Consider the following 26,586-nt stretch of genomic DNA (forward strand, 5'->3'; position numbering starts at 1 on the left):
AACAGCCCAGATTATGTATTTCTGTAGATTGATGTATATTTCCAAAAGAAGTAACAGTGCTTGGGTACACACGAAACAATTAGATTTTGATTGTGATGGAAGGGAAGGAAGATTTCCACTGAACATTTTTGAAGTAAAACTAACCAGGAATCTCTCCTACTCTAAATCCATGTTACATATCTCTATTGCCAACATTTTGAAATATATTTATCCCATGAAGATAAAATTCAAATATTTTATGTCATCATATTTTACTTGATATCACTGCAAAAACTGATAAATTTGATATGTCTGCACTGTTTATTTGTTAAAACACTGCAAAATTATTTAGCAGATAAGGATATGTAATAATATTAAAATGGACACTGTAATACAATAATCAAAATCTGTATAGTAAAAACAACAAGAATCAGAACATGGGAAGTTTAACCAACCCGTGCAACCTCTTCTCTCCACTTAAAAGAACATCTGAGGAGATGCATTCCTACAAAACTTTGTTTTCGCAGAATTATGCATTCTGATGGAAACATCTTTTCTTTTTTTGTGTTGGGTAATGTTCATTTTGTATTTTTGAAACATTGTAAACAGCTTTTAAGAGCCACGTGATAAGAATGTCATTACTCCATGGAAGAAAATAACTCCTTTAATAAAAATGGAGTTTTAAGAAAAGCTGGAAAAGATCCTGATAAAGGCCTTAAAAAGCTTTTACTCCCACCCTTCTCATTGCACCGCCTCGAGTCACCCTGAGCCAGGTTAATGGGCTGGGTTGAGGGGAGAGATCGTTCTTCATTAAATACAATTCCCATTGTTTAATCCTATCAGCTTCAAGTTCCATTCAATACCAAATATGAAGTTCAAAGTAGAATCACAGACTCACAGACTGGTTTGGGGTGTAAGGAACCTTCAAAGCCCATCCAGTCCCACCCCCTGCCCTGGGCAGGGACACCTTCCACTAGCCCAGGTTGCCCAAAGCCCCGTCCAACCTGGCCTTGTACCCCTTCCAGGGAGGGGGCAGCCACAGCTTCTCTGGGCAACCTGTGCCAGAGCCTCACCACCCTCACAGGGAAGAATTTCTTCCTTAGATCTAAGCTAAACCTGCTCTCCTTCAGTTTAAAACCATTGACCCTTGTCCTGTCTCCACAGACCCTGGTAAAAAAAAAATATCTCTAAATCTTTCTTATAAGCCCCCTTGAAATACTGAAAGGCCACAAGAAGTTCCACCCAGAGCCTTCTCTTCTCCATCTGAACACCCCCATCTCCCTCACCCTTTCTCCACAGCAGAGCTGTTCCACCTCTCAGATCATTTTTGTGACTCTCCTCTGGACCCGCTCCAACAGGTCCACGTCTGCTTGCACTGGGGACCCCAGAGCCGGACACACGAGAGTGGAGCAGAGGGGGAGAATCCCCTCCCTGGAGCTGCTGGCCACGCTGCTGCTGATGCAGCCCAGCACACGGTTGGCTTTCTGGGCTGCAAGCGCACAGTGCCAGCTCACATCCGGTTTTTTGTCCACCAGTACCCCCAGTCTTTCTCTGCAGGCCTGCTCTCAACCCCCAGCCTGTATCGATACCGCAGAATAATCATGTCGAGCTCTACATTGCATGTTAGTGGTTTCAGCAATTCACTTCCACCACGCAAGGACAGACAGCCTCTCACATACTAACCAAGCATGTTTATGCTGCTTGGCTGGGTGCTGAGGTTCAAACTTCATTTGATCTTTTACAGTACTTGAAAGTTGGATGAGACTGGTTATGAACAGGCTGAGAGGAATTACTGGTGATGGAATGCAAGCTACGACCAGTATCAATGCACTGCATGAAGATATGCTTCTTAATTACCCTGCTTGAATGTAATTTTTGCACCTATCATACTAAACCTCTTAACAGGTACAAGAGTATGTACTGGCATATCTTCCCAAAAGCTACGCAGAAACTACCAGTCCTTCAGAAATATCCACTCACCTTCTCTGCAGTCGAGCTAGTAACTTGGAATCTTTAGTCCATGTAATGGTGGAGTCACCATGAATGTCACCGAACTGACAGCACAGCTTAATATTTCCAGAGCAGTCAGGGAACAACTCTGCTTGGATTTCCTTCAGCAGCTTGGGAGCTTGAAACAGAAGAGCCACAGTTCAAGATTAGAAGATAATTATATTGGTTTGGCATTTTAAAGGAATCCCAGAATGATCTGCAGATGTTAAGAATATGAATCTGACAACACTGGTAAATAATTATGACTTCTTCTGATGTAGAAGCCAAGGCTTTAAAATACAGAGGTTTCAAAAGACTGATTCAGTGCCCCACAGAGTCAATGGAAATGTTTTCAATGCAAAAACATTTTGAATTTATGGACTAGGACCCAAGGGAAGTTCTAGCCTGAAAAGGCATCGACATAAAATAATTTCTCAATCAAAACACGTTCTCTGTGACTAAAGGACCAGCTGGTTTTATCAGCAGAAAGACAACACAAAGGTAGAGCACGCCATATGGTTACACAATGAGAATGCGTATTAACTGAATATTTGTAACTAGTAGATTTTTTAACTGATCACAGCCTTTGAGAGAAAAGACTTTTAAGTCCCAGAGATCTCAGTCTCCAAGGTGTGCCTGGAACGTACCAAACACACACTGCCAGGATGAGACGCTTTGCAAGGTGCAGTGGTGGCACCATTTCCTTTAAAACACAGCTGGAGGGAGGAACCCACACCAGTGGTTAGATATTTGCATCTGGTAATGTCAGTGGCTTTTGCTTCCCTCTTCAGTTTCACTGGTTTAATTTCCCACCTCTAAAGAAAGTCCCTACCTTTCCAGCCATAGGGCATGGTTCTTTTGCTAAACACTGACCATCTCAGCTTACAGAAGGAGAGCCCTCTGCCCAGTCTGGGGAAGGCCCTGATAAGCTGGTTCTCTGCTAAGACTCGCTGTTGGCTCACAGAACGCCCCAGCATCTTTGCACGTGGGCATGGTGTGAGTGGGAGGATGGGGGGTACTTGGAAAGAAAGGGAATCAGCACAGACGTAGGGAAAGGTTTTGGGATCATGACACATCCCTGCACTCAAGTGAGACATCCCTGCTTGATGTAGGGGATGTAAAATGCAAGATATTATGTGTCCTACTGTGTTAATTCTGAGCTGCTGCACTCTGAATGAGCTGGCATGACACATCTCCCTCGGGGATCCCGTTCCTGCAGTCTTAACTTTCCCCACCTAACACCAAAGGAATGCTGGATCCAACTCGAAGGGTCAGGCACCTGAAATTCACTGCTATGTTTAACTTGCAGTCACTTAAGTCCTTAGGCCTAAGAACCTTGCTGAATCAGGGCTAAAATGACACAGACAGTATGTGACAGAACTGTAAATAGAACTAACAGCTCCAGATTCCCTGCCCTAACCACAAAGTCATCCCTCCTGCAGGTGAAAAATGATACGAAAGAGAACACTGAGTATATTCCAGACTAACCATACCACCCTCCCCATAATGCTGGGCAAAGGTGCACACAAGTCTCTCAAGTACAAACAGACATTCATTTCAGTCTAGACTGAAGCAGATCAGAAGTGGGTTAAGAAAATTCAGTCTTATCTGATGCAAGCCTATAAAACATTCTTCAAGCACAGTCTCCGGTACATGGAAAAAGATCAGGCATTTCTCAGTAATTGCAGTTTGCTTGCTCTGCTCTGAAAGAACGTGTCTCTCCTCCCACACACTTGGTTTTCTGGCAAAGGACACATCTTTGAACAGAGAAAAGTTTGGGTTTTTTTAAGATATGATTGGAAAAGTACAACTTCACCAGACCACACTGTAATTAGAATCTCTGCAGACCTTCATAGTTGTGTAGCTTACCTGTTCAGTCTTGCTCTGATCTATGAAATTATTTTCTGATGTGAACATGAAATGCAATGTCAAAACGTAAAAATATGACTTTGGTGTTTGCAAAGTATCCATAGAAACCACAAATACCTCACCTGTCTAGCTGTTACACTATTGCTGCTCCTGTCTGCATTTTGTTTTACCTGTTAGCAACCCCCTGGAGACTCTGGCAAGTAACCTGAATCTCATTTTAAGTATATGTTCTCTCTGTCAGTTTAATATTGCTAATTTCAGCAGTGTCATTTATGGCCTACAGTGGTATAAAGGAATGCAGGACCAGCCATCAGTCATCAGAGAAGACTGCAAAACATTATGTCTATCAGTGGCACCCTACGACTAACAGTAATACTTGGCTAGTCATAAAACCATTTGGCAACCAAGAGAGGGTAATTGCACTTGGGAGCCACAGTGTAGAAGTGTAACTGGGACCACAGCCCTGTGGGAACATAACGACATGCAAGTACTGGGCTTGCAGTTGCTATACTGTGTGCAGTTAGGTGGTACCATTATGCTGTACATTCCTGAAAAGTTACTCAAAGGGACAAATGAAGAAGTAACTATTTCAAACAGGTTAAAAAGTTCATAAATTTAATATATTTTTCCAGCTAGCAAAAGGATGTTAGGGAGGGTTCAGCTCTGTGACATGGGCACAGCACTAGTTAGTAAGTTCACAGAACTGGAAATTAAAATCAGTGAGGGCAGAACACCTTTAGCTGATGTGGTTTAGACTAAAGGAGGCTTGCACTGTGTTCAACGAATTTTAATTTCATACTGTAGCCAGAACGATGGGAAAGGACATAAATGAAACTCAGTTTTCTCTTACCTTTGCTATCCTTTTTCAAAATTAGTTTCCTTTGCTCTTTTCTATCTTCTTTATGAATCATGCCTGCCTCACTCTTCACACACTTTTTAACAGAGCTAGGATCCTTGTTGACATTTCCTCTCTCCTCTAGTCGGGGTTTTTTTGACAGTGTTGCTGGTGGCAATTTCTTCTTAGCTCCAGCAGCTAGATGCCCACTCTTTGCTATGTCTTGTTTACATTTGATGGGCTCAGGCTCAGCAACAGTTGGGGATGCCTGGTAGGGTTTTGACCCTTCTTGATTTCTTAGCCCTTCCGCATTGACTGGGAGTGGATCATACGTGGTCAATGCTGAAGAGAATGGCCGAGTTCTGCTGCAGGGTGGGTGCTCTTGAAAATACTGGTTGTTCCCTGAATCAGCTGGTGGCAAATTAACTAAACCACTTACTACATCCTCTGATGTCATGACTTCTCCATCTTTATCATACTCAGTAGACTTAACTGAATTAGCAACCTGGGTTAGCTTGCTGGAAGAGATCAAGCCAGGACAGGACTGCTTAGTGCCAATATTCATGAACTGTCCCCGAGCCCTGGAGCTAATTAAAGTGTGCAAAGGAGACTTTGTTTCAGCTTCACCCGGGTTACATTCAACAGCTCTTTGAATCTCTTGTTTACTTTCACACAAGACTGCTTTCTCCTTGTTTTCTTCAGGTATCCTATGGGACTGATCCTGCAATGCTTTGCAGAAAGTTTCCAGCGCACTCAAGTTTTCATCTACTTTGACTGCAGTTTGCATGGACTGAGTTTTTACTTGACTTCCTGGGCCAGAACGCTCCACTGCCGATATCCTGGTACGAAGGCCCTCTGTCTGGCTTACCGGTAACTTTGTTCCTCTTACAGACAATTGTTGGATACCTAACTGATCACTGATCTTTCTATAATCCTCATCTGCTATGCTGCGGTACTCATTCTGAGCTTTTCTAAGCAGCAGGGTGCTAACTGATGTTACACTTCCAGGTGCGTAAGTGTGATTTTTTGAAGACTCAGTTTTTAACTCTTCATCAGACTTGAAGGTGCTGTCTACAAAAAATACATGTTGTTCTGATGTATTATGAGGGGAAACTGCAGTCTGACTCTCTGAAACATGACTAACTCCTGAGTCACAGGAAGTTTCAGCCCTTTGTTCATCACCAATGCAAATCTCTCTCTGTTCTTCTCCTGTTTTACATGGTTCATATCTGGGCACTTCTATATAAAAATCTCTTGAAAATGGATCCCCAGAAGAGACAGTGAATGCCACTTCTTGTTTTTCTTTTCCTGTCAGTCGGTCTACATTTCGGGGTAGATTCTTACGTGTGATGGTTTCAGGAGTCTTAATCAAATTAGGCAATCGCATGACATAACTGTATTTCTGTGCATTAGAAGCAACTTGAAAATCTTGACAGTCATTATTTTTTGAAAGATGATAACTGTCAGAATTAGTGTAATTTTGTTCGTTCAAGTCTGAGTGATTTCCTTTTTCATGTAAATTCTCTTCAGAACTTTTATGTATGGTGTTAACAGAAGACTGTTCTTCATGTGTAAGCTGGTTGGTATTTTCACTGGGGAAGATATCCTTCTCTTCAGGGAAATAAGCCAGCTCTTTGCTTGCTGGGTCTCTAAAATGACACCCTTTACCAGTTACAGAGTCATTTATCAAGGATAGGTTGTGCCCAGCATGAAGTAATTGTCCAATTGTCCCATGCGACTTATATGACACATAAGCTGGGTTTTCTTTGTCATGTGCTAAATTACCACTGTAAGCATTTTTCAATCTTCGTGGAGAATCTGCCTCATGTGTGTGGGAAGCATTATTAATGGTTAGCTTTCCTGCCCAAGCCACAGTCCTTTGAATGGATCCATTACTGTCAGTTAACACTTGATTTGGCTTCTGCTCCAAGCACTCCCCTGTATTTAAGATGATACTATTTGCTGAAACATGAATGGATGGTGCTTCCGTTTTATTTCCAGTGCTAGAATCTAGACATATACCATCTGTTTCTACCACTTGTGGAAGATGGATGTTTCCTACGGATGCACTGCTACACACTTCATCTGTTTTAATTAGGATATTAGAGACACGGCAGTTTTCTTTCTCTGTTCTTTGTCCACTAGCTGGCTGTGTAATAGGTTCCTGCTCTTTCATCACATTTATTGGCAAAAGATGATCAGAACAGGTCTCCTGTACAACATTCAGTTCTGTGACTTTGATATCTGTTGGCCTGATTTCTAGGCTTGTGACCCCCCGGTTTTCAAATGGGATTTGATAGTCTGAGTCATCTTCATGAAGAAGTTTCCACAGCTTGTCATGCACTGCAGATATACCAGCATCTCCTTTGCACCCAGGTTCTCCAGATTCCAGGACTGACTTGGGATTAGCTTCAAACAGAGATTCATCACATGACAGACTGCAGAGAGCATCTGTGCTGCTGCTATCGTGTGAGTCAAAACTGTACCTCTGCTCTCCCTCCCTTGGCTCGTCACATAGCTTTGCAGAAGAGAGAACAGCACATAAACATTCTTGTTTATCAGGAACAGAGTCTGTGTGCCATAAAGGAGAAGGTGAAACATCATTCTTTGCTTTGTTGCCATTACTAATACCTTGTTCACAGAAGACTTGTTGGTGACAACTTTCTCTCTTGTCACAAGGCACATGGTGTTGAGAATAGATCTGCGAATGTGCATTTTTTGCTTGTAATGTCTTTTCAGTACAGAGCATTTCTGAAGTGGGATGGATGGTTTGTGCACTCTCACAAGTCACGAAGATGCCTTTCTTTTCTATATTGGGCTCCACACATAGTCTCTCACAATTCTGGGTAAAGATTTTAAGATTAGCACCTTGATTCTACAAAGAAGAAAAAGAGAGAAATGTCATTAAAAATTAGAATAGCTGCTTGACACAGGCCTGAACTAGAGTCCTGGCTTGAAATGTACCTAATTTTTAAAAAAAAAATTATTTTTAATGTTTGTCAAGAGTCAGGTTTCTGACTTGTAGCTATCAACCTAATGGACTGAAACCAAACTCCTGGGTCTTAACAGCCTTGAACCCTGTTGAGTTTCAGATCAGGATCCAAATGCTGAGAAATATAAAACATAATCAAGATGAAGATCAATGACTGATACAGTCCAGCTAGATAAAAACAGATAAAATAAACCAAACCAAAATAAAAGATCTATCTATGCCATTTGCTAACAGTCAGAGCAGAGTGTCCCACCATACTTAGGTAATTATTACATAATGCAAACTGATGAGTTTCTGGAACTACCCAGACCAGTTTTTTAGGAGCTTGCCTCCCCCTTTGCTTCCATCATGGGCATTGGTATCTGAAGTTTCACAAAGATGCTTTCTTACTATGTATCAGTCTTGAAAAGTTTCAGAGACTGAACCCCAAGTCTGCTGTGCTACGTACTTCAGAACAAGGCTCCTACCAAGAAATTAACACCTCTGGGTCAGTTTTAAGCCATCTTCAAAATTTGTCTTTGATTACCTCTGACCCCTTGAGGTGACAAGTCCTGCTTCAAGAGAGTGTCAGAGATCATCCCAGATCTTGCCTCTGTCCAGGGGGTAATGAATTGCTCAACATTAAAGCATGTTCAGCCCTCCTCTACTGATGGGACATGCATTGCAACCTCAGGGTACCACTGGGAATACTGAGGTGGGAAATAATAATCCATATTCCTCCTGCATGTCCTTTATTCTTCTATATCAAAATATTCCAAATTGTCACTTTATGTAGAAACAATCCATTCCTCAATTAAACTAAGCCAAACTGAACTTAATTTATGCAAAGAGTGCAGACCTTATTAAAGAGAACAACTGACTGATGTTTGGGCTTGCATGGGATGAAAAAAGTGCTGCCACCTGCCTGGCATACAAAATGTGTTAAACTGTTCACCATTCCCCTCAAAACTGAACTTTCATTCTTAAATTCTTGTTCCAGAGTCCCTGCTAAGCTTTTGTTCTCCAGGATTTTCTCTAGTTCTCTTCAGCTCTAAATCAGTTCCATGGAGCTGGTGAGCATGTTTCACCCATAGCAAATCATATATGGAGAAGCCTACAATTTTTTACTAGACAAAAATACATTGTTTCCCAAACAACCTATGCTTTATGCTTCTGGTTACCATTCACTTTCCAGAACAATCTGTTAAAGTAGAGAGCAGTTTAACAGTCAACCTTTGGGGGGAAAAAAAAAAAATACTTTTCAATAGCCCTTAACAGGATATACCAACATGGACCTCATGAACTAGTTTGTATATTTGACCATATATCTTTCTAGTGGTTGTCTGAAGCTTTGCACTGACTCCCAGCAGAAATAAAGCAATGTTAAAAAACATCAGACCGAGTTTAAAATCCACCAATATTTCCAGACATTTTTCATTTTTTTTGCTTTTATCCAGCCACAAACTCAACTTCATAACTGTCTGGGGTTGGCTTTTTTCCCCTCATGAGTGCCAGTTCCATCCATAGTTATTTGTAAACTTGCAGTGCTGTGCTGGATGGCTGAAGTTAACAACTATGACACATAACGGGCAAGTGCTCTGGGTTACAGCAGAGCTGGAAATGTGCAGTGACTGCTGGCAGGCACAATTCAGAGAAGCAATTCTGAAAAGCAGCAGGTGTTGTTACTTGGTGAAGGATATGTAATGAAGGATTTCCCATGAGTTGCTGTGTGCTCAGTAGAGGCAGGGGCTGCTCAGACACTAGGTTCTTAGTTTCCGTAAGTTCATGGTAAAGGATTACCGGCTGTAGTAAATAATGCTTTCCTTTGCTGCAAAAGCCACCCACTTCAGCTGTAACTCCTTTCATCCTTTCTGTTTCTCCATTCAGCTTGAGTAGGATGTGGAGCTGACTACATGCTGTGGACAATGGGGAAGGAAGAGATATAGAAATTTTCTGTCAGTGACTTTAACTGCTGTTCGCACCCCAAGGACCATGCAGTTGCCACTACTCTGTCTTCAAAACCCCTTGGCCAGTGCATACTTACCCAGAAACCCTGAGCCTAGGAGCCACAACTCCACCACTGCAGTCCCCTCTGCTTCCCAGTGCCTCGCTCTCCTGCCCAAGTCTGCTCTGCAGGTCTGAGTTCAGACATACGCCTTCTCCCTCGCCCAGGGGGATGTGAGCCCGGATGTGTCTCTACAGTCAGTTCTTCCAGTTCTCAGTCGGTTCTGAGCATTTGCTCTGAGCCTAGCACTCCTCCTGCCACTTCCACTTTCCCCCCAAACATCTGGAAAGCAGAGTTCAATTTCCTATTCCTTACAGCCACAGCAGCCTCAATCACAGCTTTTACTAAAACCTGTGGAATTCTTGCTCAGTGTGTTAGACACATGATCAATCAGTCCCTACCTGCTGTTGGTATGAACCTGAAAACAGACAGCTCTCATGCCCACTGGAAAGTGGGCTGATTATTTCAAGAACCCTTTTATCTACCTAATCTGTGTGTCTGTCCATGTTGGCATCTGTCTGTCTCAAGCATTTACAGACATGCAGCACTGTCTAGACACACATTTGGATGGCTGGAAAATAAATACAATGATAAAAGAGGGCTTGTAATGGAGTGCCTTGCCTTTCGTTTGACAAAAGTAGGTCTGAAAGCAGAATGCAATTTGAAGCCTCACAGTGGCACATTTATTAATTTTTTTAATTGATATTTAACAGGGATACGTGCTCCCAGGGTATGTGATAATCAGCTCCACGTTATTTTTGTTTGAAAGTACTTATATCCAAACACTGTAAATATGTTTTAGGAAACCTTGCTGGCTTTAACTTTGGTATTTTCTTAGATTAGATTTATTTCAGCTAACACAGTCCTAGAACTATTCAACTCGATTTGTTTTTTGATCCCTGTTCTCACAGAAGATTGCTGGGGTTTAATGCCACACGTTTTAACAACTGCTTCAATTACCTGACGGTCTGCTTGACTTCAAGGGTGACAAAAGAATTGTAACAAACTAGAGAATTTAATTATGTGAATGCAGTAGAACAAGCGATTTTAATTTGTGCATGTGTAACAAACTGCCTGGTGCTTGACGACAGAAGGATGAAATCATGGTTCTGTATTTAAGCTCATACATGAAATACACAGTCCATATGCTTTCGTTATAAAGCCATGGTTATTGTGAATAAAGCAGGGATAAGCAGGTAAGTCAGCTACATAAGAGCTATGTAAAAGGAAAATGGAAGCAGCCACTTCAAAACCAGAGTTTGCTTTTTAATCTATTGTAAAATCGCAATCTAAGGAGGACCCTTCCTTGGTTTTTTTTGCTCTGCTAACAAGAACCATTGTGTTCCAAAGCCTGACTGGAACAATTAAATAAAAAGCAAAGAAGGACCACAGGGAGTAAAGCAACCACTTCTGTCACCTCTGAGTTACAGAAGGAAATTGGGGAGAACATGGAGAAAAAGAAGAAATTTAAAAGGATTCTACTTCTTCATGGCAATCTGATAGCAGGTCATTTTCCTCTGACAGTCTCTGCATATCTAGACACACAGATGACCAAACCGGTGACCTACAAGCCTGCAAAACATTTTACAGGTGAAGTGAGCTTCCCCCAGAATGTTTCAAGTCACCTCTTGAAACACCTTTTGAATGTTTTAAGTCTCCACGTCACCAAGAATCAAGGAACAGCACTCAATCTGTGGCCTCAAATGTTACAGTAAAACTGATCTGTCCCTTCAGCCCAAGCTGGGCTGGTTCATTTTCAGATCTGGAGGTCCCCTATTCAATCCACTATATCATCCAACTTAGTGGCCAACCTGTTACATTTTTTATGGTTTCTTTTAATGGCTTTACTGCCATACTGTGCTTGTAGAGTGCTGAGTAACTATGCAAGCTATGCAGAAGTTTAAATCAGCACTAGATCAAAAATACGATTTTCTGAAAACAAAGCTCTGGCTCTGAAAACCACTGACTGTCTTGTAGCAATAAAGAGAGATCCATTTACATTGTCTAGTTGCCTTGCACCCTACCTCTTGGTTTGGTATTTGCACTCAGTATCCCATATTCACTCTTGTTTTTCTGAGTTGCAGTGGATCCCCTCTGGTAGGAATGACAGCTTCTCTGAAGGTAAGAGATCCTTTCTGGATCTGACTGGCTCTTAAGCTTGGCAGGCTGTGTGCTGTTCAGTGACCGGCTTTAAATAACACTGAATTAACAAGCAATAGCAAATACTTGGGGGGCATTCTAAGAAATGTATAGATCAGCTGTGCTTCAACATATAGAACTGCATCAACAGGACACAATCCTACAGGTACTCTGGTTCCAGACTTGTGCCTGGGTTGAAAGTGACCCAAAGTCAAAGACAGCAGTTACTTGTTATATAAAAGTAATATAAAACTTACTAAAAGAATAAATGATATAATTCCAGACAAAATATTTTGATAGAGTGAAGGTTAAACAGAAACACCAGTACAAGTGCTTTGATTTAGAATTAAGGCTAAATTTTAAAAAGTCTACTTCTTCTCTGCAGAAACTCTATGTTATTAGCTAGAGTCGATAATGATATTGGCACTGTCTTTACTTACAAGTATTTCTTGACAACAAAACTGACACATCATAACTATCTCCTAAATAAATGTAAAGCTGGGATCTTCAGAACATGACAAAACATTAAAGAAAGCCAAATACATGAGGCTGTGATAAAGCAAAGAACAGGCAGCTAAATCACCTTACTGCTGTGTGATAAAAATGTATAAACTGGAGTTAAAACGACCCTTTTCCACATGATTTTTTTAAAGGCACCTCGGAGCATCACAAGAATCTTCGCAGTATAATCTGAGTGAGCTGCTGTTCTCTGCTCCCTTTGCCATACCTGAGAAATGGACCATCTTCACCCAATGTGACAAAGTTTGTTTCTGAACCGAGTGACAAATTGTCACATTCACATGCAAATAAACTCCCTCCGTAGGTGAACCATCTCTGTTATTAAAAGAAGTTAATCTCTGAAATGAGATGATTAATTCTATCTCATGGTTTCTCACTGTTTTTTAAGAGGAAGTAGTTTAGCAAGGTAATTCTCCCCTGTAAATAAAGCCTCCACGTTACTTTTCTATCCCTCTGTACAAATGGGAGTGTAACAAACCATCCCTAGAATACAGACAGTAAGCGTATCACTGCCTCAGGATCAGAGCTCTTTCAAATCCACCATGGTTGGAACTGCTTTTAATTTACACTGTTCTCCAGCAATACTTTAGTGGGTCTTTCTCCTTCCCTGTTTTGTGCAATGCCACTCAAACACCTCTTTCCTGAAATAACACTCTGCTTTAAATGGCACACCTGCCTTGTATTAGCTAAAATAACTCAGCACCTGTAGTTATTTCAACTGCTTTAGACAGGTGAAACAAGACATGAGCTATATTTTATCCTGCAGATGTTTACTGACAGGCACATTCTGCTACTCCTGCTGAAGAGGCAGAAGAAGAGGAAGTTAAGCACTAGAGTATTTCAAAGGACAGAAAGCGAGTTCTCTGCCTTTGACGACACAGAGCAACAGGCTGACCGTGCGCAGCTGTCATGGGTCCGTGCTCTGAAGTCGTAAGGATTTTCCAAGGGATGGTTTTCTGCAGGTCCCCCAGGAAAGACTAGAGCTAACTACAACACAGGTGACAAAACGGGATGTTACCTGCCAACCCCAGCGTGGATCCTACTGAACGAGAAGGGTTGGTGCCACAGCCTGCGTGAGCCCGAGCCTCTCAGACTAGGCCTCCTCTCCCTGCGCCGATGCAGAGCTCCTGCCCCTTGCGCACTGCTCAGGCCCGCACCGTGCCCTGGGAACGTGCAGCTCCCGTCTCAGCCAGACGCAGAGCAAAAGTCTGATGAGGCAAGACCACCTTTTCAAGAGAATGCACCAACCACTCTAGCCTGTTAGAAAGACGAAGTGTAGCCTCTCAGTCTCTCCCGGTGGGTCAGTGGCACACAGTATGAATATAATACTCTTAAACAAAGCATGCTAACCGCTTGACAGAGAGTTATTCTGCACACAAGGACTACTTCAGTATTTTACAGAGTGCAAAACTTTCCAATGAAGTGAACAACTTTGAGAAATTAGAGTCCTAATTTCTGCTAAGGTCCAAAGCTGGAGGAGGTTTGGATCTCAGCTTCCTCCGTCATAGGAAACAGATTCAGGCAAACCCTTTTTTCAAAATTCCAGCAAAAGAACTGTGAGTGGTGACAAATTGCACCAAGAGGGAGCAAGAATACAGATCTCAAAAAACCCATAACTGACTAGGTTTTGAGCTCAGATAGCCAGAAAGTCTTCCTTTTTTCCAGCAACTATTCACTCAAATGAGACAAGATGCAAAGGTATACTTCAAAAACATCTGAATGAAACATGAAACAACTATAAGCTGATTGAAAAGGATGTGTTGGGCATGCACAGCAATTCTTACCCATTACTGGTTTTGAACAGAAGTCCTCACTCACTTTGCATTCAGAGCCAGCCATGAAACCAGCTCCCATCCAACAGCTGTTTACTGGCCTATGTGAAACCATTTGCTGGGTTTCAATCTAACTCCTCATGGGCAGAGTTAACCTGACATAACTGTTCTGACACCCTTTCAAAGGTTGGCTCTTCCTTTGTTGTGTAACCCAGCTCCTCCCTCCCCTCACACCTTTCCACCCTTTCCCACCTCTTTCTGCACATTGCTCCCAGCACACACCCTCTCCTTCGTGACAGCGCTGGAGTGCAGTGCACACAACTAGGGGAATGCTCTAAATCACAGCTCTCTGTCACCTGTGGCAACTTCTAGCACACTACACACAACAGCAGGGAGCCACCACCCTCACAGGCTGAACAGGGCCAGTAGCCCAGCAGATGAACAGCTTCGTGGCCCTGTGCAGTCCTTGCCATGTTGGCTAACCTGGAACCTAACAAAGCCAAGGTATTATGTGCTAGACAAAATACTTTTTGTGCACAACCAGATTACCCGATTACTTGGAAGTTCTCTGTCAGTTCTCCTTCTCTCCTTTTAGTACAGTAAAATTTTAAATTATCTAGAAGTGACGTAACTTTGTCAGGAAGGTCAAACCAAGTATCTCAAATTTTATGAGAACAGGCTGTTCTGATATGAGTGAAAAGAAAATAATGGCAGGATGAACAGTAGACCTAATCAGCAGGAAAAAAAATGCTTTAGAAATACACAAACACCACAGGCCACTCTTTCTGGGGTATCAGCATAAACATAAAGTATTTCCTTTATGCCCTGGAATCCCCCTGAACCAGCCAGTTCCAGCAGGACTCACCAATACTGCTGGCATTCAGCAGGCCAGAGACATGGGCTCCGCAACTCAGGAGCAATGCCACACCCTGTGCTGAGGCTGCTGGCTGCACGCTGAACAGAGACCAGCACTGGAATGACACGCTGCAAACTGGAAGCCTCCCAGCTGTAATATCATACAGCTGGCACAGTTGGCTCTCAGCACCTATTACTAATTAAGCTGCTTTGAAGCATTACATAAAGAATTTCACCTGGGGCTAAACCATGGGGTCATGAGAGGAGCCAGGAGCCTCCCACCTTGACCATCCCACAGCAGGAGAAGTCACCCAGCACAGCAGCTGCCGTACAAGACGGCCTGCAGAGGTCGTTCCAGTTAGAGGCAACTTGGCACTAAGGGGAAGTGTAAATCCTTCGGTAATTAGTGCTGCGGTTCTGTGGCTGCTACGTACCTCTCAGCAGGCCTGATTCACCACACGGAGAGGGAAAATGCAACACTCTTCCAAAGCGGTCAGCTGTGGTTTTTTTCCAACCCCCTGCCTTGCTCCAGGCAGAGTTGTCTCAAACGCTGGGCTCCAGCTCATACCACAGTGCACTTCACATAAACCTGGGTGCAGCCACAGGAGGTTGATTCTTTCTTGCCTTCCTTAGGTTACACAAGCGGATTGCTGAGGAGACTCTGGCTTTACTGTAGGAGAGCTGTGAGAAGCTGCCCACATTCTCCTTGTGCTATAGTTTCCAGATAGGATGCTGTTGTTTGGCTCATTTTCAAGACCACATAATTTTGAACCTACATCTAAATTTCATCTTCATTCATGCGTGTTTAAAACCAGGGGTTTGGTTTGTGCTCATCTCTAGCTCTTTTGTATACACCAATACTTCTTTCCTACTTAACTTTCATCCAATGTAAAGCTTTGGTCATGGACACACGAACAGAAGAAATGCTCACTGACTACAGGTAGAGTCTGACTAGCCAACCTGAAATTTGGCCCTGGCACTTACAGGAGCAGAACAGCTGCTCTTTGCTAAGAGGCTTCTGGGATTTAAACTATTGTGCTGCACTTGGAAAGAATGAAACAACGTCTTGCAATCCATGGCAGATTAATTTCAATGGGGTGGCATTCCCCATCATAAGAACATTATGTGCTGCTACAATGTGATTGGAATTTTATGTACTATAAAAACAGAGAAACCTATGGATGTTTTTCAGGCAGAAGAATTCAGTGATTTTTGACTGCTTAAGACACCCTGGTGGTGAGATTAAAGAGAGTCTACTACCCAGAACTGGGAGACATTTTTGCCTAAATAATATAGATGAAGAAAAGCATGCGGAACTGGAAAAAGCTTGTGTTTGTCATAAATGGTTTTTTTTCTGTGCAATTAGCTGCACACCTTCAAATCAGTAAAGTCAGTGATAAGATTATTCATGATTTAATACTCATACATATGTATTTATACATCTTGAGTCTTTACTGTGCAAAACAAAAAATACGATCCAATTCTCCCAGTTACGAAAACCAGTGGAGCATCATATCAATCTGTACAACTATGCTGACTTCCCCTACCAACAACATAAAACATGCGAGTACACGGAGAGTGTCACTTTGGGGTTTTTATCTTTAACTGTTTTTTTATATTTCAACTGGAATATCTGACACTTTTATTGTTTTATTTTTAAAAATAAAAGCTCCATTCACCTCTGTAACATGAACTCTCTGGATTAAGTTTCCCTCCTTGTTATAAATTCAGAGCAAATCCCTGTTGATTTGTTTTAGATTTCCAGCACCATAAGTGCATGACAATTTTGTTGAGTATAAACTGAAAAGAAAGTAAATCAAAACATTCTCTTCTCACAGTAGGTATTTGAGAAACTTTCTGGGTTGAAAGAAACATTACTTTGATAAGACCTGTGCAATAGCCTACATATCAGATTTCCCTATCCAGCTGTCCAGAGTCCCATTAGTGCCTCTTAGTATTATCAGTCTCACTCTATAATTAGAACAGCTTCTGGTTTATCTGGGCCTTTTTCAAAACCAGATTTCCTTCCCAGCCGTAGCTGTCATTCAGAAGTACATGAATAGTATCTGTCAGAGTAATTTCAATTTTACATTATTTTTTGACAAACAGGAATAAAATCAGTAGAGCAGTTCTTTCTATTAAATGATAAACACTTTACTTACCCTGGGCGAGATATTTTCATTTGGCATCTGATATTGCTCAGACAGGCCCCAAGCCCTTTTCCTTTCCCAATGACAGTCTTTCTCTGCCTCTTCTGTATGACACAAACCAGCCTGCATTTGCAGGCTTTCTGGCTCCTCGGGGATTTGTGCTGAAATGACACCTTCCTGACTGGGAAAAGGAGCACTGGATTCCTTAACCTCTGCTGCAGTCTGAAAAGATTGTCCTATATTACTTACATATCTGCAAAGCTCTTTAGGGTTTAAGAACTTTAAAAGGTTTCTTCTTAGACTTTCTGTTAAGGTACAGACAGCATGCCTTGCATTTTCCTCCGGCAAATTTCTTCCCTCCTCCTCTAGCAGCAATGAGCTTTCACCCAGCGAGTCCTTGTCCGTGCTGTTTTCTGTCATTGTTTCTGAAGCCTGATTTGTCAAAGGAGCACCTATGCCACGAGTAGAGGGGTCCGCCTTGGCATGCAGATTATTCTTGTTCTTTGATGTGTCAGTTGAGAAACCTGCAGCTGAGTGGCCACTTCCATTATTTTCTTCCTCAGTTCTGGGATTGTCATTTTCAATGGCTGCAGATGCAACAGGCACTTTATACTTTTCTTTGTCTCTCAGACTGGTACTTTTACCCCGGTGGTGTCCAACAGTGAGAGTCATCTCCGTCTGCAGAGTTGACTGGCTGTACGTAGAGGGGTCTCTCCTTACATTTACTCCTTTGAATTTTGAGTGATAACCACAGAAGCCAATGGTGGTATCCATAGGCATAGTGTTATCTGACACTTGGAACAGACAAGGCATTTCAGTGAGGAAGTAAGCACACCCATCACAATCCTTACTCAGTTTTAAATCATCTTCATCATCACTTTCTAATAAAAACTGTAATTTCTTTTGCCAGATTTCATTTTCATGCACTGTCAGCACATCTGAACACTGAAAATACTCTAGGTCATCATCAGAAAAGTCATCACTTACACTTGGAATTTTGTCTGCATAAATCTCAGGAATAGCGGCAGAATTTTCAGAATCATCTTTCACAAAATAACTGTGATTTACTATGGGAGTATCTGCCTGCTCACTGAACAGGGTGTCCATTGTAAGAGGTCTACCGAGCCCAGTCTTTTTACATGCCTGGACGTCAGCCAGAGACTGGCCAGATACAGAGTCTTCCGTGTTAAGGCAACAGTTGTCGGTGTGATGAGTGAGTGCATTTGTAGGGCGGGAATGCATCTGTCTGCTGCAGCACTCCTCTGCTTTGCCAGCAGCGACGCTCACCATACTGTTAAAATTAATTAGGCGATCACCATGCTCTGACAAATCCCTGAGGCAGGAAATCTCCTGGGTTTTAAATACATTTGTTACATCCATGTTGTCTTCCGTGTTAGGCAAGTGTCTGTGGGATTTCTCAAATGGGGACAATACTTCTGCTTTTCTGAGCTTCTCAAGCAGTAAACCACTGATTTCTGAAGAGTCAGAATCTGGTGAAATCAACATGGGGCCACACTTACAGGGCTAACTCCTGTGTTGTGCAAAATGTTCCTTGTTCTGCTCATTTTACCCTGAAGTCTCCCATGTTGTCATTTAGGTCAAGAAGGAATTCTGGGGAAATTTTGGGTTTCGCATATGATTCCAGTTCAACAAAACTTGAACAGCAGGTCATTCTAGCTGTCAAACTGTTTCCAGGTACTGCTCAATAAAGTGCAGATCTTGCTCTGCGCACCTGCAAATAAAAGAAACCTGTTTTAAATTACTGCTAAAATGGGTATATATATTTTCTAAAAGGTGGTCAATTGACACATAGTTGCAAGCATTTTTTTTAAAAAAATTCATTATTTAAAAATCTAGATCAAACATTAAAGCAGCAACTATAACCCAGTTATCTGTGCAATGACACTTAACTGCAGCCCACCATAACTGTCCAGTGATCTGTGCTACAAAACCAAATTCTTAAGCATGCCTGCACGTACATGTAGCTGCACAACAGAGGCTTTAGCACACATCATGTAGATATTTCCAAATGCAAACAGTAATCTGCAGACAATGTAAATTTTCACATGTGCATGACTTCCCCAGGTACCACGTATCTGCTGTTTTAGTAGTCACATGGCACAAGAGCAGCCTATTCCTTGAACTGGTATCATAGGGACATAAATTCCCAAATCTGTTTGTGGAAATACCTGGAACGATGTCTAGCTAGATTTTATAGTGCTTATTCTGTTTAAAGCAATTCTATTGTACTTTGGCTTTATGTTTGTAATTTCTGTGGTGAGAGAACAATGAACCGAGGCTGGTTAGCTTCAACCTCCTGTTCATGTTGAGTCTTACTTTGAAACAACTGTAAAGCAGCAACATGCTGTGGTAACGCAGAATTTACATAAAAACAAAGTGAAATACAACAAAAAGCCTTCCATTAGCTGAATCCAAAGAAATATGGAATCATCTCTCTCTCCTTGTAAAAAAATTTTCCTAAGCATTCCCAAATCTTAGGATTTTAGATACCCGAGATGTTTTTGTATACTACTAGAGGCACTCTAGGTCATTCTTCACCACAGGGTACCCACAGTGATCACGGCAGGACTCGCCCGCGACCCAGGGACCCATCATCAGTGAAAGCAGTGTAACAGAACCGGGCGTCAGGTAAATTTGATCTCATGGAGGATGCCAGACTAAAAGCTCTGAAAAACAGTGACCTATTCTTATTCACAGAACTGGTATGACATGAAGAACAGCAGGAAGAACTCTCTTGCCATCCTGCTACCCCGATGAGGCAATTTAAAGACACCTCTATTCATTCGTCTCCTTCTCTCTGCTTCTCCCATCGTGACCTTTTTAGCTAATGTCTCTCTCCTGGCTGCAAGGCCACCAGCCCTAGCACCCCGGCACAGCAGCCTTTCCTGACGCCCTTTCAAGCACTTTACAGCACTCCATCTGCTCTCTGCAGGGCCACCAGCAGAGCAGCCACTGGACCTGTCAGCACCCAGCTTCCTGTCACAGTCCACCGCAGGCACTGATCAAAATCAGTAAGAGAATATGTGGGAGCTAGATTAGAGCTTAATGGCTAAATAGCAAGGGGCTGCCGTGGCTTGCTTGGAATCTGCCTCCCACATAAGGAGCACAAAGCAGCTAGGTGTATTTTCATTTCCTTCGGGCAAACCCTGCCACTGGCACCTTTTCCAGAGAGCTACCTGGGAGACAAAAAAGCAGGAAGAGAAGGTGGTTAACAGGAAGAACACTAGCAGGGACAACGTTACGTGTCACAACAAGCAGTTGGACTCCACGCACACAAAGGAGCGCAGACGAACAACAGCAGACGGGGCAGCCAGACCAGCACCTGCTCCCAGCATACAACATATACGTGTGCTGTATACATGCATGTATGTGCCTAGTGAGCACATGTGCTCAGCCACACTGGTTGGACATGCGGGCATGGAGCTGCAGCAACCTTGTTGTGAGGCTGCTGGCTCTGACACCACCTAACAGGCAACCTGGGCAACATGGGTCAGCACTGGGCCAGGAGAGGAGAGGGCAGAGGACAGGAGAGGGGACACAGAAGATGACAAAACAAGTAGTGCAAAGCAACCTGGTCGCAGTGGCTTGGCTAGAGATGCTCTGCAGCATGAAGCGAAGAGGGGGAAGCACGCGCTGCTGCATACAGTGTTGCTGACAGACAGAAGCTTTCCGGTTACTTTTTAGTAGGGCCTGTTGCAATAGGACAAGGGGTAATGGTTTTAAACTAAAAGAGGGTAGATTTAGACTGATATAAGAAAGGCATTTTTTTTTACGATGTAGGTGGTGAAACACTGGCACAGGTTGCCCAGAGAGGTGGTAGATGCCCCCTCCCTGGAAACATTCAAGGTCAGGTTGGACGGGGCTCTGAGCAACCTGGTCTAGTTGAAAGTGTCCCTGCTCATGGCAGGGGTTGGACTAGAGGACCTTTAAAGGTCCCTTCCCACCCAAACCATTCTGTGATCATCCACACTGGAGGTACAGGGCAGGAGGCTGCTGTGCAGGCTTCCTCAGACTACCACCTCTGAGCACGAGAAGCAGTCTAGTTCAAACCCATCACAATATGGGCTTCCCTGCTGAAGAGGACAAGAGGAGGACAATTACTGCCTATTATAGTGGTTTTAAATAATGCAGACACCTGTCAACCGGCCCTGGGCCAATATTCCACACTTGCTTCGTGCAGGACTTTGAACTACAATCTAGACCCTGTGTGCAGCAAGAGCCTGGAGAAAAAAGACACCGTATCCCATTATCTTCAGCCTTTCAGATTGCTGATCACGTTTTGCTTTCCATTTCAACTCTAAGAAACATAAATATTTAACAGAAAAAAAAAAGGCAGTAGAGATTAATCTTTTCCTCATCCATTTTATTACAGTGCCATGGAATTACCCCCCAGCATTCACCCATCTCCTCTTAAATATGTATTTGCCTAATGTTCCCTGTTGCATTCTTTCAAATCTGCTTTAATCTTTGCTTTTCAGAAGACCAGATGCCTCTTTCCTCTTTTTTGGAGGGTATAAGTTATTTTAAAAGCATGGTAATTTTCCCAGCTCAAAAGAGCCTTGGCAACATTTTTTTAATGCAGATTGAACTCATGAATACTCTTTACTAAAGCAATTGTACTATACAGTTATCATTATCTTAGTTCAGCTGCATTTTGACATCGAGGGGAAAAGAACTGTCAGATTTCTCAATATGAAAATTAGATTAGATTGCCATGCATTCTGTCAGATCCAACAATAGAAATTAAAGCAAAATAATGTCCCATGAGGAAAACTGCAATAAATGCTGGTTTTCACCCAAGATAAAGAGACATTATTATTTTAAAATCTGGGGAGAAAATAGAAGATATTAGATAAAACCATAATTTAACTTATTGAATTTAGATAGAAATTCAGAAGAGAACTGTTAGTATAACACCCTCTCAGCCCCTTGAGAAAACTTGTGACAGAAGATGCATGATGAAGTTCACTGAGGAAAGATGAATGGGATCATGACAATTTACCATCAGCTGTTGACTTGTAACCTGAAAATAAGTTCAATTCCTAATAAACTGGGTTTTGAACATTTGGTGAAAAGATGACAAGAGAACATTTAAATGTATAAGGGTGTTCTCACTGCTTGTCTCAAGTCTTGCTCTGGAAACCAACAATGCTCCTGGCTGAATCAGGTTCTAGCTAATGACAGGAGGACAGTGGAGCAGAGCCATGGAGGAGAAATGAACACCAGCAGGTTTTAGCAGGAAATGTAAGAAAGATGCCTAGTTTGGTTCTCTAAGGATCTGTAAATGTATTTTCCATCTCTTACTGATCAGAACCATAGAAATTGTTGGGGAATTTTTATGGTAACCCTTAAGGCGAATAAAACATGTTTGTGCTTAAATAAAAAAAAGTTAAAATGAATGAACAATGCATTAGGCAGAGTCCTACCGCCATAAGCGGCTCTGCAAGGAGCCTGCAGAGATCATGACAAGCCCATTGCTGATGTACCCTGCACCCGCAGCGATCTCTCCAGCGGCTGTCTGGGCACCTTCACCCAGCCGTGGGTCCGGGTCCAGCCCCAGTCCCACTCTGCTGCCCAGAGGGGGCTCCCAGCGCGCACCGCGGGAGGGCTACAGGACAACCCTGCGGCTGTTGGTTATCTCACCACCCAGGGAAACTCCAACCCCTTTCAGGGAGCAGTCTGGGCTCTGCCATTCCTGCTTCCAGCCAGCTTCACCCCTTCAGCAGTTGGGCCTTCTTGCCCTCCATGCCAGATCACTCCTCGGTCACAAACCACCACTGCTGAGCAGGTACAATTTGAATTCCCCCTTTGCTATCCCTGGACACGCTGGCTTCCCTTTTCTCCTTCCTCCACCCGCCTCCCAGGTCTGTCTCTACTCCCATGAAGAAAACCGCACACACACCCCAGGGTCAGATGTTGCTGAAGCTCAGTGCCCTACAAACTAAGGATAAGGGAAACAAAGCTGGCAGCAGCATGGAAACGGCAACCTGAGAACTGTGGTGGATACTATTTAGGAGAAATATAGAATTGATGAAAACCTGGAGCAGTCAGATTAACAAGGCAGCAATAGCAGGAAAGACATTTTTAGATGCCTCACCAAAATCCTTTTATGGCAGGAAATAATCAAACTATTCATGAAAAATGATCAGTTTCAAATAATATTATGTAAAATAATGGCTGGAAAAAGCATCAAAATAGCCAAAATAATCACTCAACATTTCTCTAAGGAAAATATATAATAAAACAAATTCAAGTAAATTTTCAGGAAAAAAAAAGCTTTTTTAGTTAAAATTCATAGTTTGTCATTCCATAGTGGTTTTGAGAAACTTATTCATAGTGAAAAACTTGTCTGAAATTCCAATTCTAAATAAAAATTTTGATTGTTCAAACTTATTTTCATTAAAATGCCAACATCTTTCCCAATCTGAACCTTGGTTTTTAATATCAAAAATGTTCAATATTTGATCATTTATTCCAACTGAGACCAAAACATTTTTTAAAAATTACACTTTAACATGGAAGGAACAATGTTTAAATGATGTTTAATTTTTAGTAATAGCCATTTTGCAGGTCGTTTTGGACCCAAAGCCACTTCTAATGATTTCAGAAGGAACTGTAGACTTAATCCTAGTGTCAGTAAAAAAAATTTTTAACAAATTTAATTAAGCTTACAAAGCGGCCTTTTGCTCTCTTGCCTCACATTTTTCCTCTACTTTATTTAGCTATAGCCAAAATGGAAATCTTCTGTGAATGTAAAATTGCTTACAAAAGAAGTTATTTCTACAGAAAGTTTATGTATTTTACAAGTCCAGGAGGGAATTTGTGTCTTTCTGTGAGGTTCATGTCCTGTAGAGTCAGCAGAAAAAATTCTGTTTCCTACCTCTCTGAAGCTTTTTTCTCTATTTACTATCTGTTCGTCACGTAATCTCGGTTCTCTGTACAGTCCTGCTCAGCCCACGCCCTTACTCACAGGATTTACTCCTCCTATCTTTCGGGGGCACTTGCTCCTCCCGCCTCTCACAGGACCTGCCAGTCTACGCCCAGGTATTGTCTCTCTCCTTATCAGCACCACACAAGCCTTTGCATCAGGGACCATCCTGTGTATTCACACGCTGCCTGGCACAATGGGCACCGCATCTGTGCCTAAACCTGGTACAGTACTGCTTTGACAACCAAAGCATTGTCTAGGTATGTTGTTAAAAGCTCCACACCAGTGCATAAACACCCCTGTATGGCTGTACACCTTCTGCAAATGACCCACTTCACACCCACAGTGGTGCAGAGGAGTGGGAAAGAAGAACCTGCATCAGCCCACACAAAGGGTTATCTTAACTACACACACAGGAGGAACGGAACTGATAATCCCCCTGTGTTTCATATTAAGAAATACCCTTCTATCAACTGATATTTTGGTCTCTTTAGACCAAGTTGACACTGGGTCCGGGATACCTGAAAACACAAGAAAAATGGGTAGCTACATAAATAGCGCGTTTGTAATAGCCTTCAGTCACACAGACCATGTCTTCAGTAACTTATCTGCCACTGTCCACACTTTGGGGGCCACACAAAATCACACAAAACAGATCCCTCTTGCTTAACTGGTCAAGGATTAACTTTCATGGAACTTCTACGCACAAATCTACATAGAAAAAGCACAATCCTTCTCCTTTGTACGTGTGTATACGTATATGAGGAGGATGCGGCTGCATGCATAATGCGGTCTGCTCACCTATCCTGTTAACACTTCTCCATCAGACTGATCTTGTTCAGAAAGTCAGTGGAGTAATTCCCTTACGTGCTTTGTTGTTTATTTGGAGATACTTGGTCTGAGACAACAACATCCACAAATGCCAGCAGAATTTCCTACTATTGCTTCCACTCCATAGGTCAAACACTGGGATCTGGATTTGCCCTTTTGAAAAACAATTCTTAACCCCTAGACTATCCTACTAAACTTTAGATTTATCAAGAGCTCCTTCTCCTCTCCACTTGCCTGGGCATACTGTATACATTTGCATGCATCCCTTTATAGAGATGTTATATTAGCAGGTAGCTTAACCACAAAGAAAGCTGGTGGATATAATCAGACTTCATTTAAGATGAAAAATCTATCTCCAAAACACTAATAACCACAAAGCTTTTCTTTATGATGAACATAAATGATCATATACTGTGCAGATCCAACCAGAAAGCTAGCTGGTATGGACAGCAGGATGTTATAAATATTGTACTGATTAAAGGGACAGAAAGGAGCAAAAGCAGAACAGAAACAACAAAAAAAGCAGAAAGGAATCTCCACTAACCACGCGATGCCAAGAAAAAGCTAAAAGGGGCAGTGTCTAAAAGGTGGGACCAGGCAGAACTTGCCACCGCCTGGGTCTGTGTCCGTGCCCTGGCCTCGCGGTGCCACCACACTGGACTGACCGCTGCACACACACTACTCCTCCCTTACGCTGCCTTCGGCACAGACAGGAAACCCAAGGACAGGGGAGATCCCAGAGTCCTGCTGCAGCCTCGCTCTGCACCATCAAATACTGAGGCTGCACTGAGGAACACAAAGGTGATTTAGTCTAGACACAAAGGGGAAAGTTTGGGGTGAAGTGCTGGCCACAAGAAGGCTTGTGTAGGTGATTATTGACTTCTACAGTGCTCAGGAAAACAGGACTTTATATGCATTTCTGTCAATAAATATGACTGTACTGTTTATGGTTAGGCATGAAAAGCCACATACCACAGACAGAAAGCCCCAGCAATTCCCAGCATACGTATATGGAACTGAAAGAATAACATTTACTGCAATGGCTTGCATAGCAAATAACTTGCAGAAGCAAATGTAGCTTAAAATGAAATATTCCTGCTAAAAAGCTTGCATTTTTATGACTCTGACTCTTGGTTTGCAGAGATGCAAAGCCGTCATGGGCCTAATCACTCAAATAACCTCACAGATCCTTTCCAGAATGACCCACTATGGCACCGTACGTATAACACACGTCCTGTCATCCAGCCATCCCTGAAACCTTAGTGTCCTGCTTAAATGCAGTTATGTTCCAAGGTTAATGCTAATTCCCCTTCCATTCTCCCCAGAAACGTTTCTCAAATAGGTCTTATCTTTCTTACAAAGAGTCTGCATATGGTTTGTATAGCTGCAATGTTCCTCTAAGAAATCACCAGCCCACTCCCCTTCCCAGCCTGACACCTGGTTTGGGAATACACACATTTTTTCATTTCCTCATACAGGGCATTTCTCAACAGAAATTTTTTCTTTTGTAGCAAATTCTGTAAGTTTAGCATTTTTCTTCTTTCAAAACAAAACAAAGCATAGGCTTTTCCTGTTATGCAATGATGGACATTACAAACAATTGATTTCTTAAATGAGGTACTATATTCCCTGTATGGAAATACACACAATTTATATTTACGAATAGAAACACACAACTTTTTTTTCAAAAAGGTTGCCATGAGTGTTTTGCCATATTTAAATG

The 26,586-nt window shown here is 42.4% G+C and overlaps 1 protein-coding gene across 9 annotated transcripts in view; it reads right to left on the bottom strand.

Moving 5' to 3' along the window:
* Window positions 1-26,586, bottom strand: part of ALPK2 (alpha kinase 2) — a 99,757-nt gene that overhangs the window by 71,405 nt on the left and 1,766 nt on the right. For all 9 annotated transcript variants that reach the window (XR_012627204.1, XM_074856993.1, XM_074856994.1 and 6 more), the window contains exons 2-4: window positions 17,096-18,815; window positions 4,688-7,547; window positions 1,960-2,107 (exon numbers count right to left, since the gene is read on the bottom strand). Coding sequence is in view for 8 of the 9 variants with exons in the window: in XM_074856993.1 (XP_074713094.1) it covers window positions 1,960-2,107; window positions 4,688-7,547; window positions 17,096-18,589 (4,502 nt within the window). In the remaining variant the exon portion in view is untranslated. The remainder of the gene's footprint in view (window positions 1-1,959; window positions 2,108-4,687; window positions 7,548-17,095; window positions 18,816-26,586) is intronic.

The sequence above is a fragment of the Strix uralensis genome, chromosome Z (genome assembly GCF_047716275.1).
Source record: "Strix uralensis isolate ZFMK-TIS-50842 chromosome Z, bStrUra1, whole genome shotgun sequence".
NCBI lineage: Eukaryota > Metazoa > Chordata > Aves > Strigiformes > Strigidae > Strix > Strix uralensis.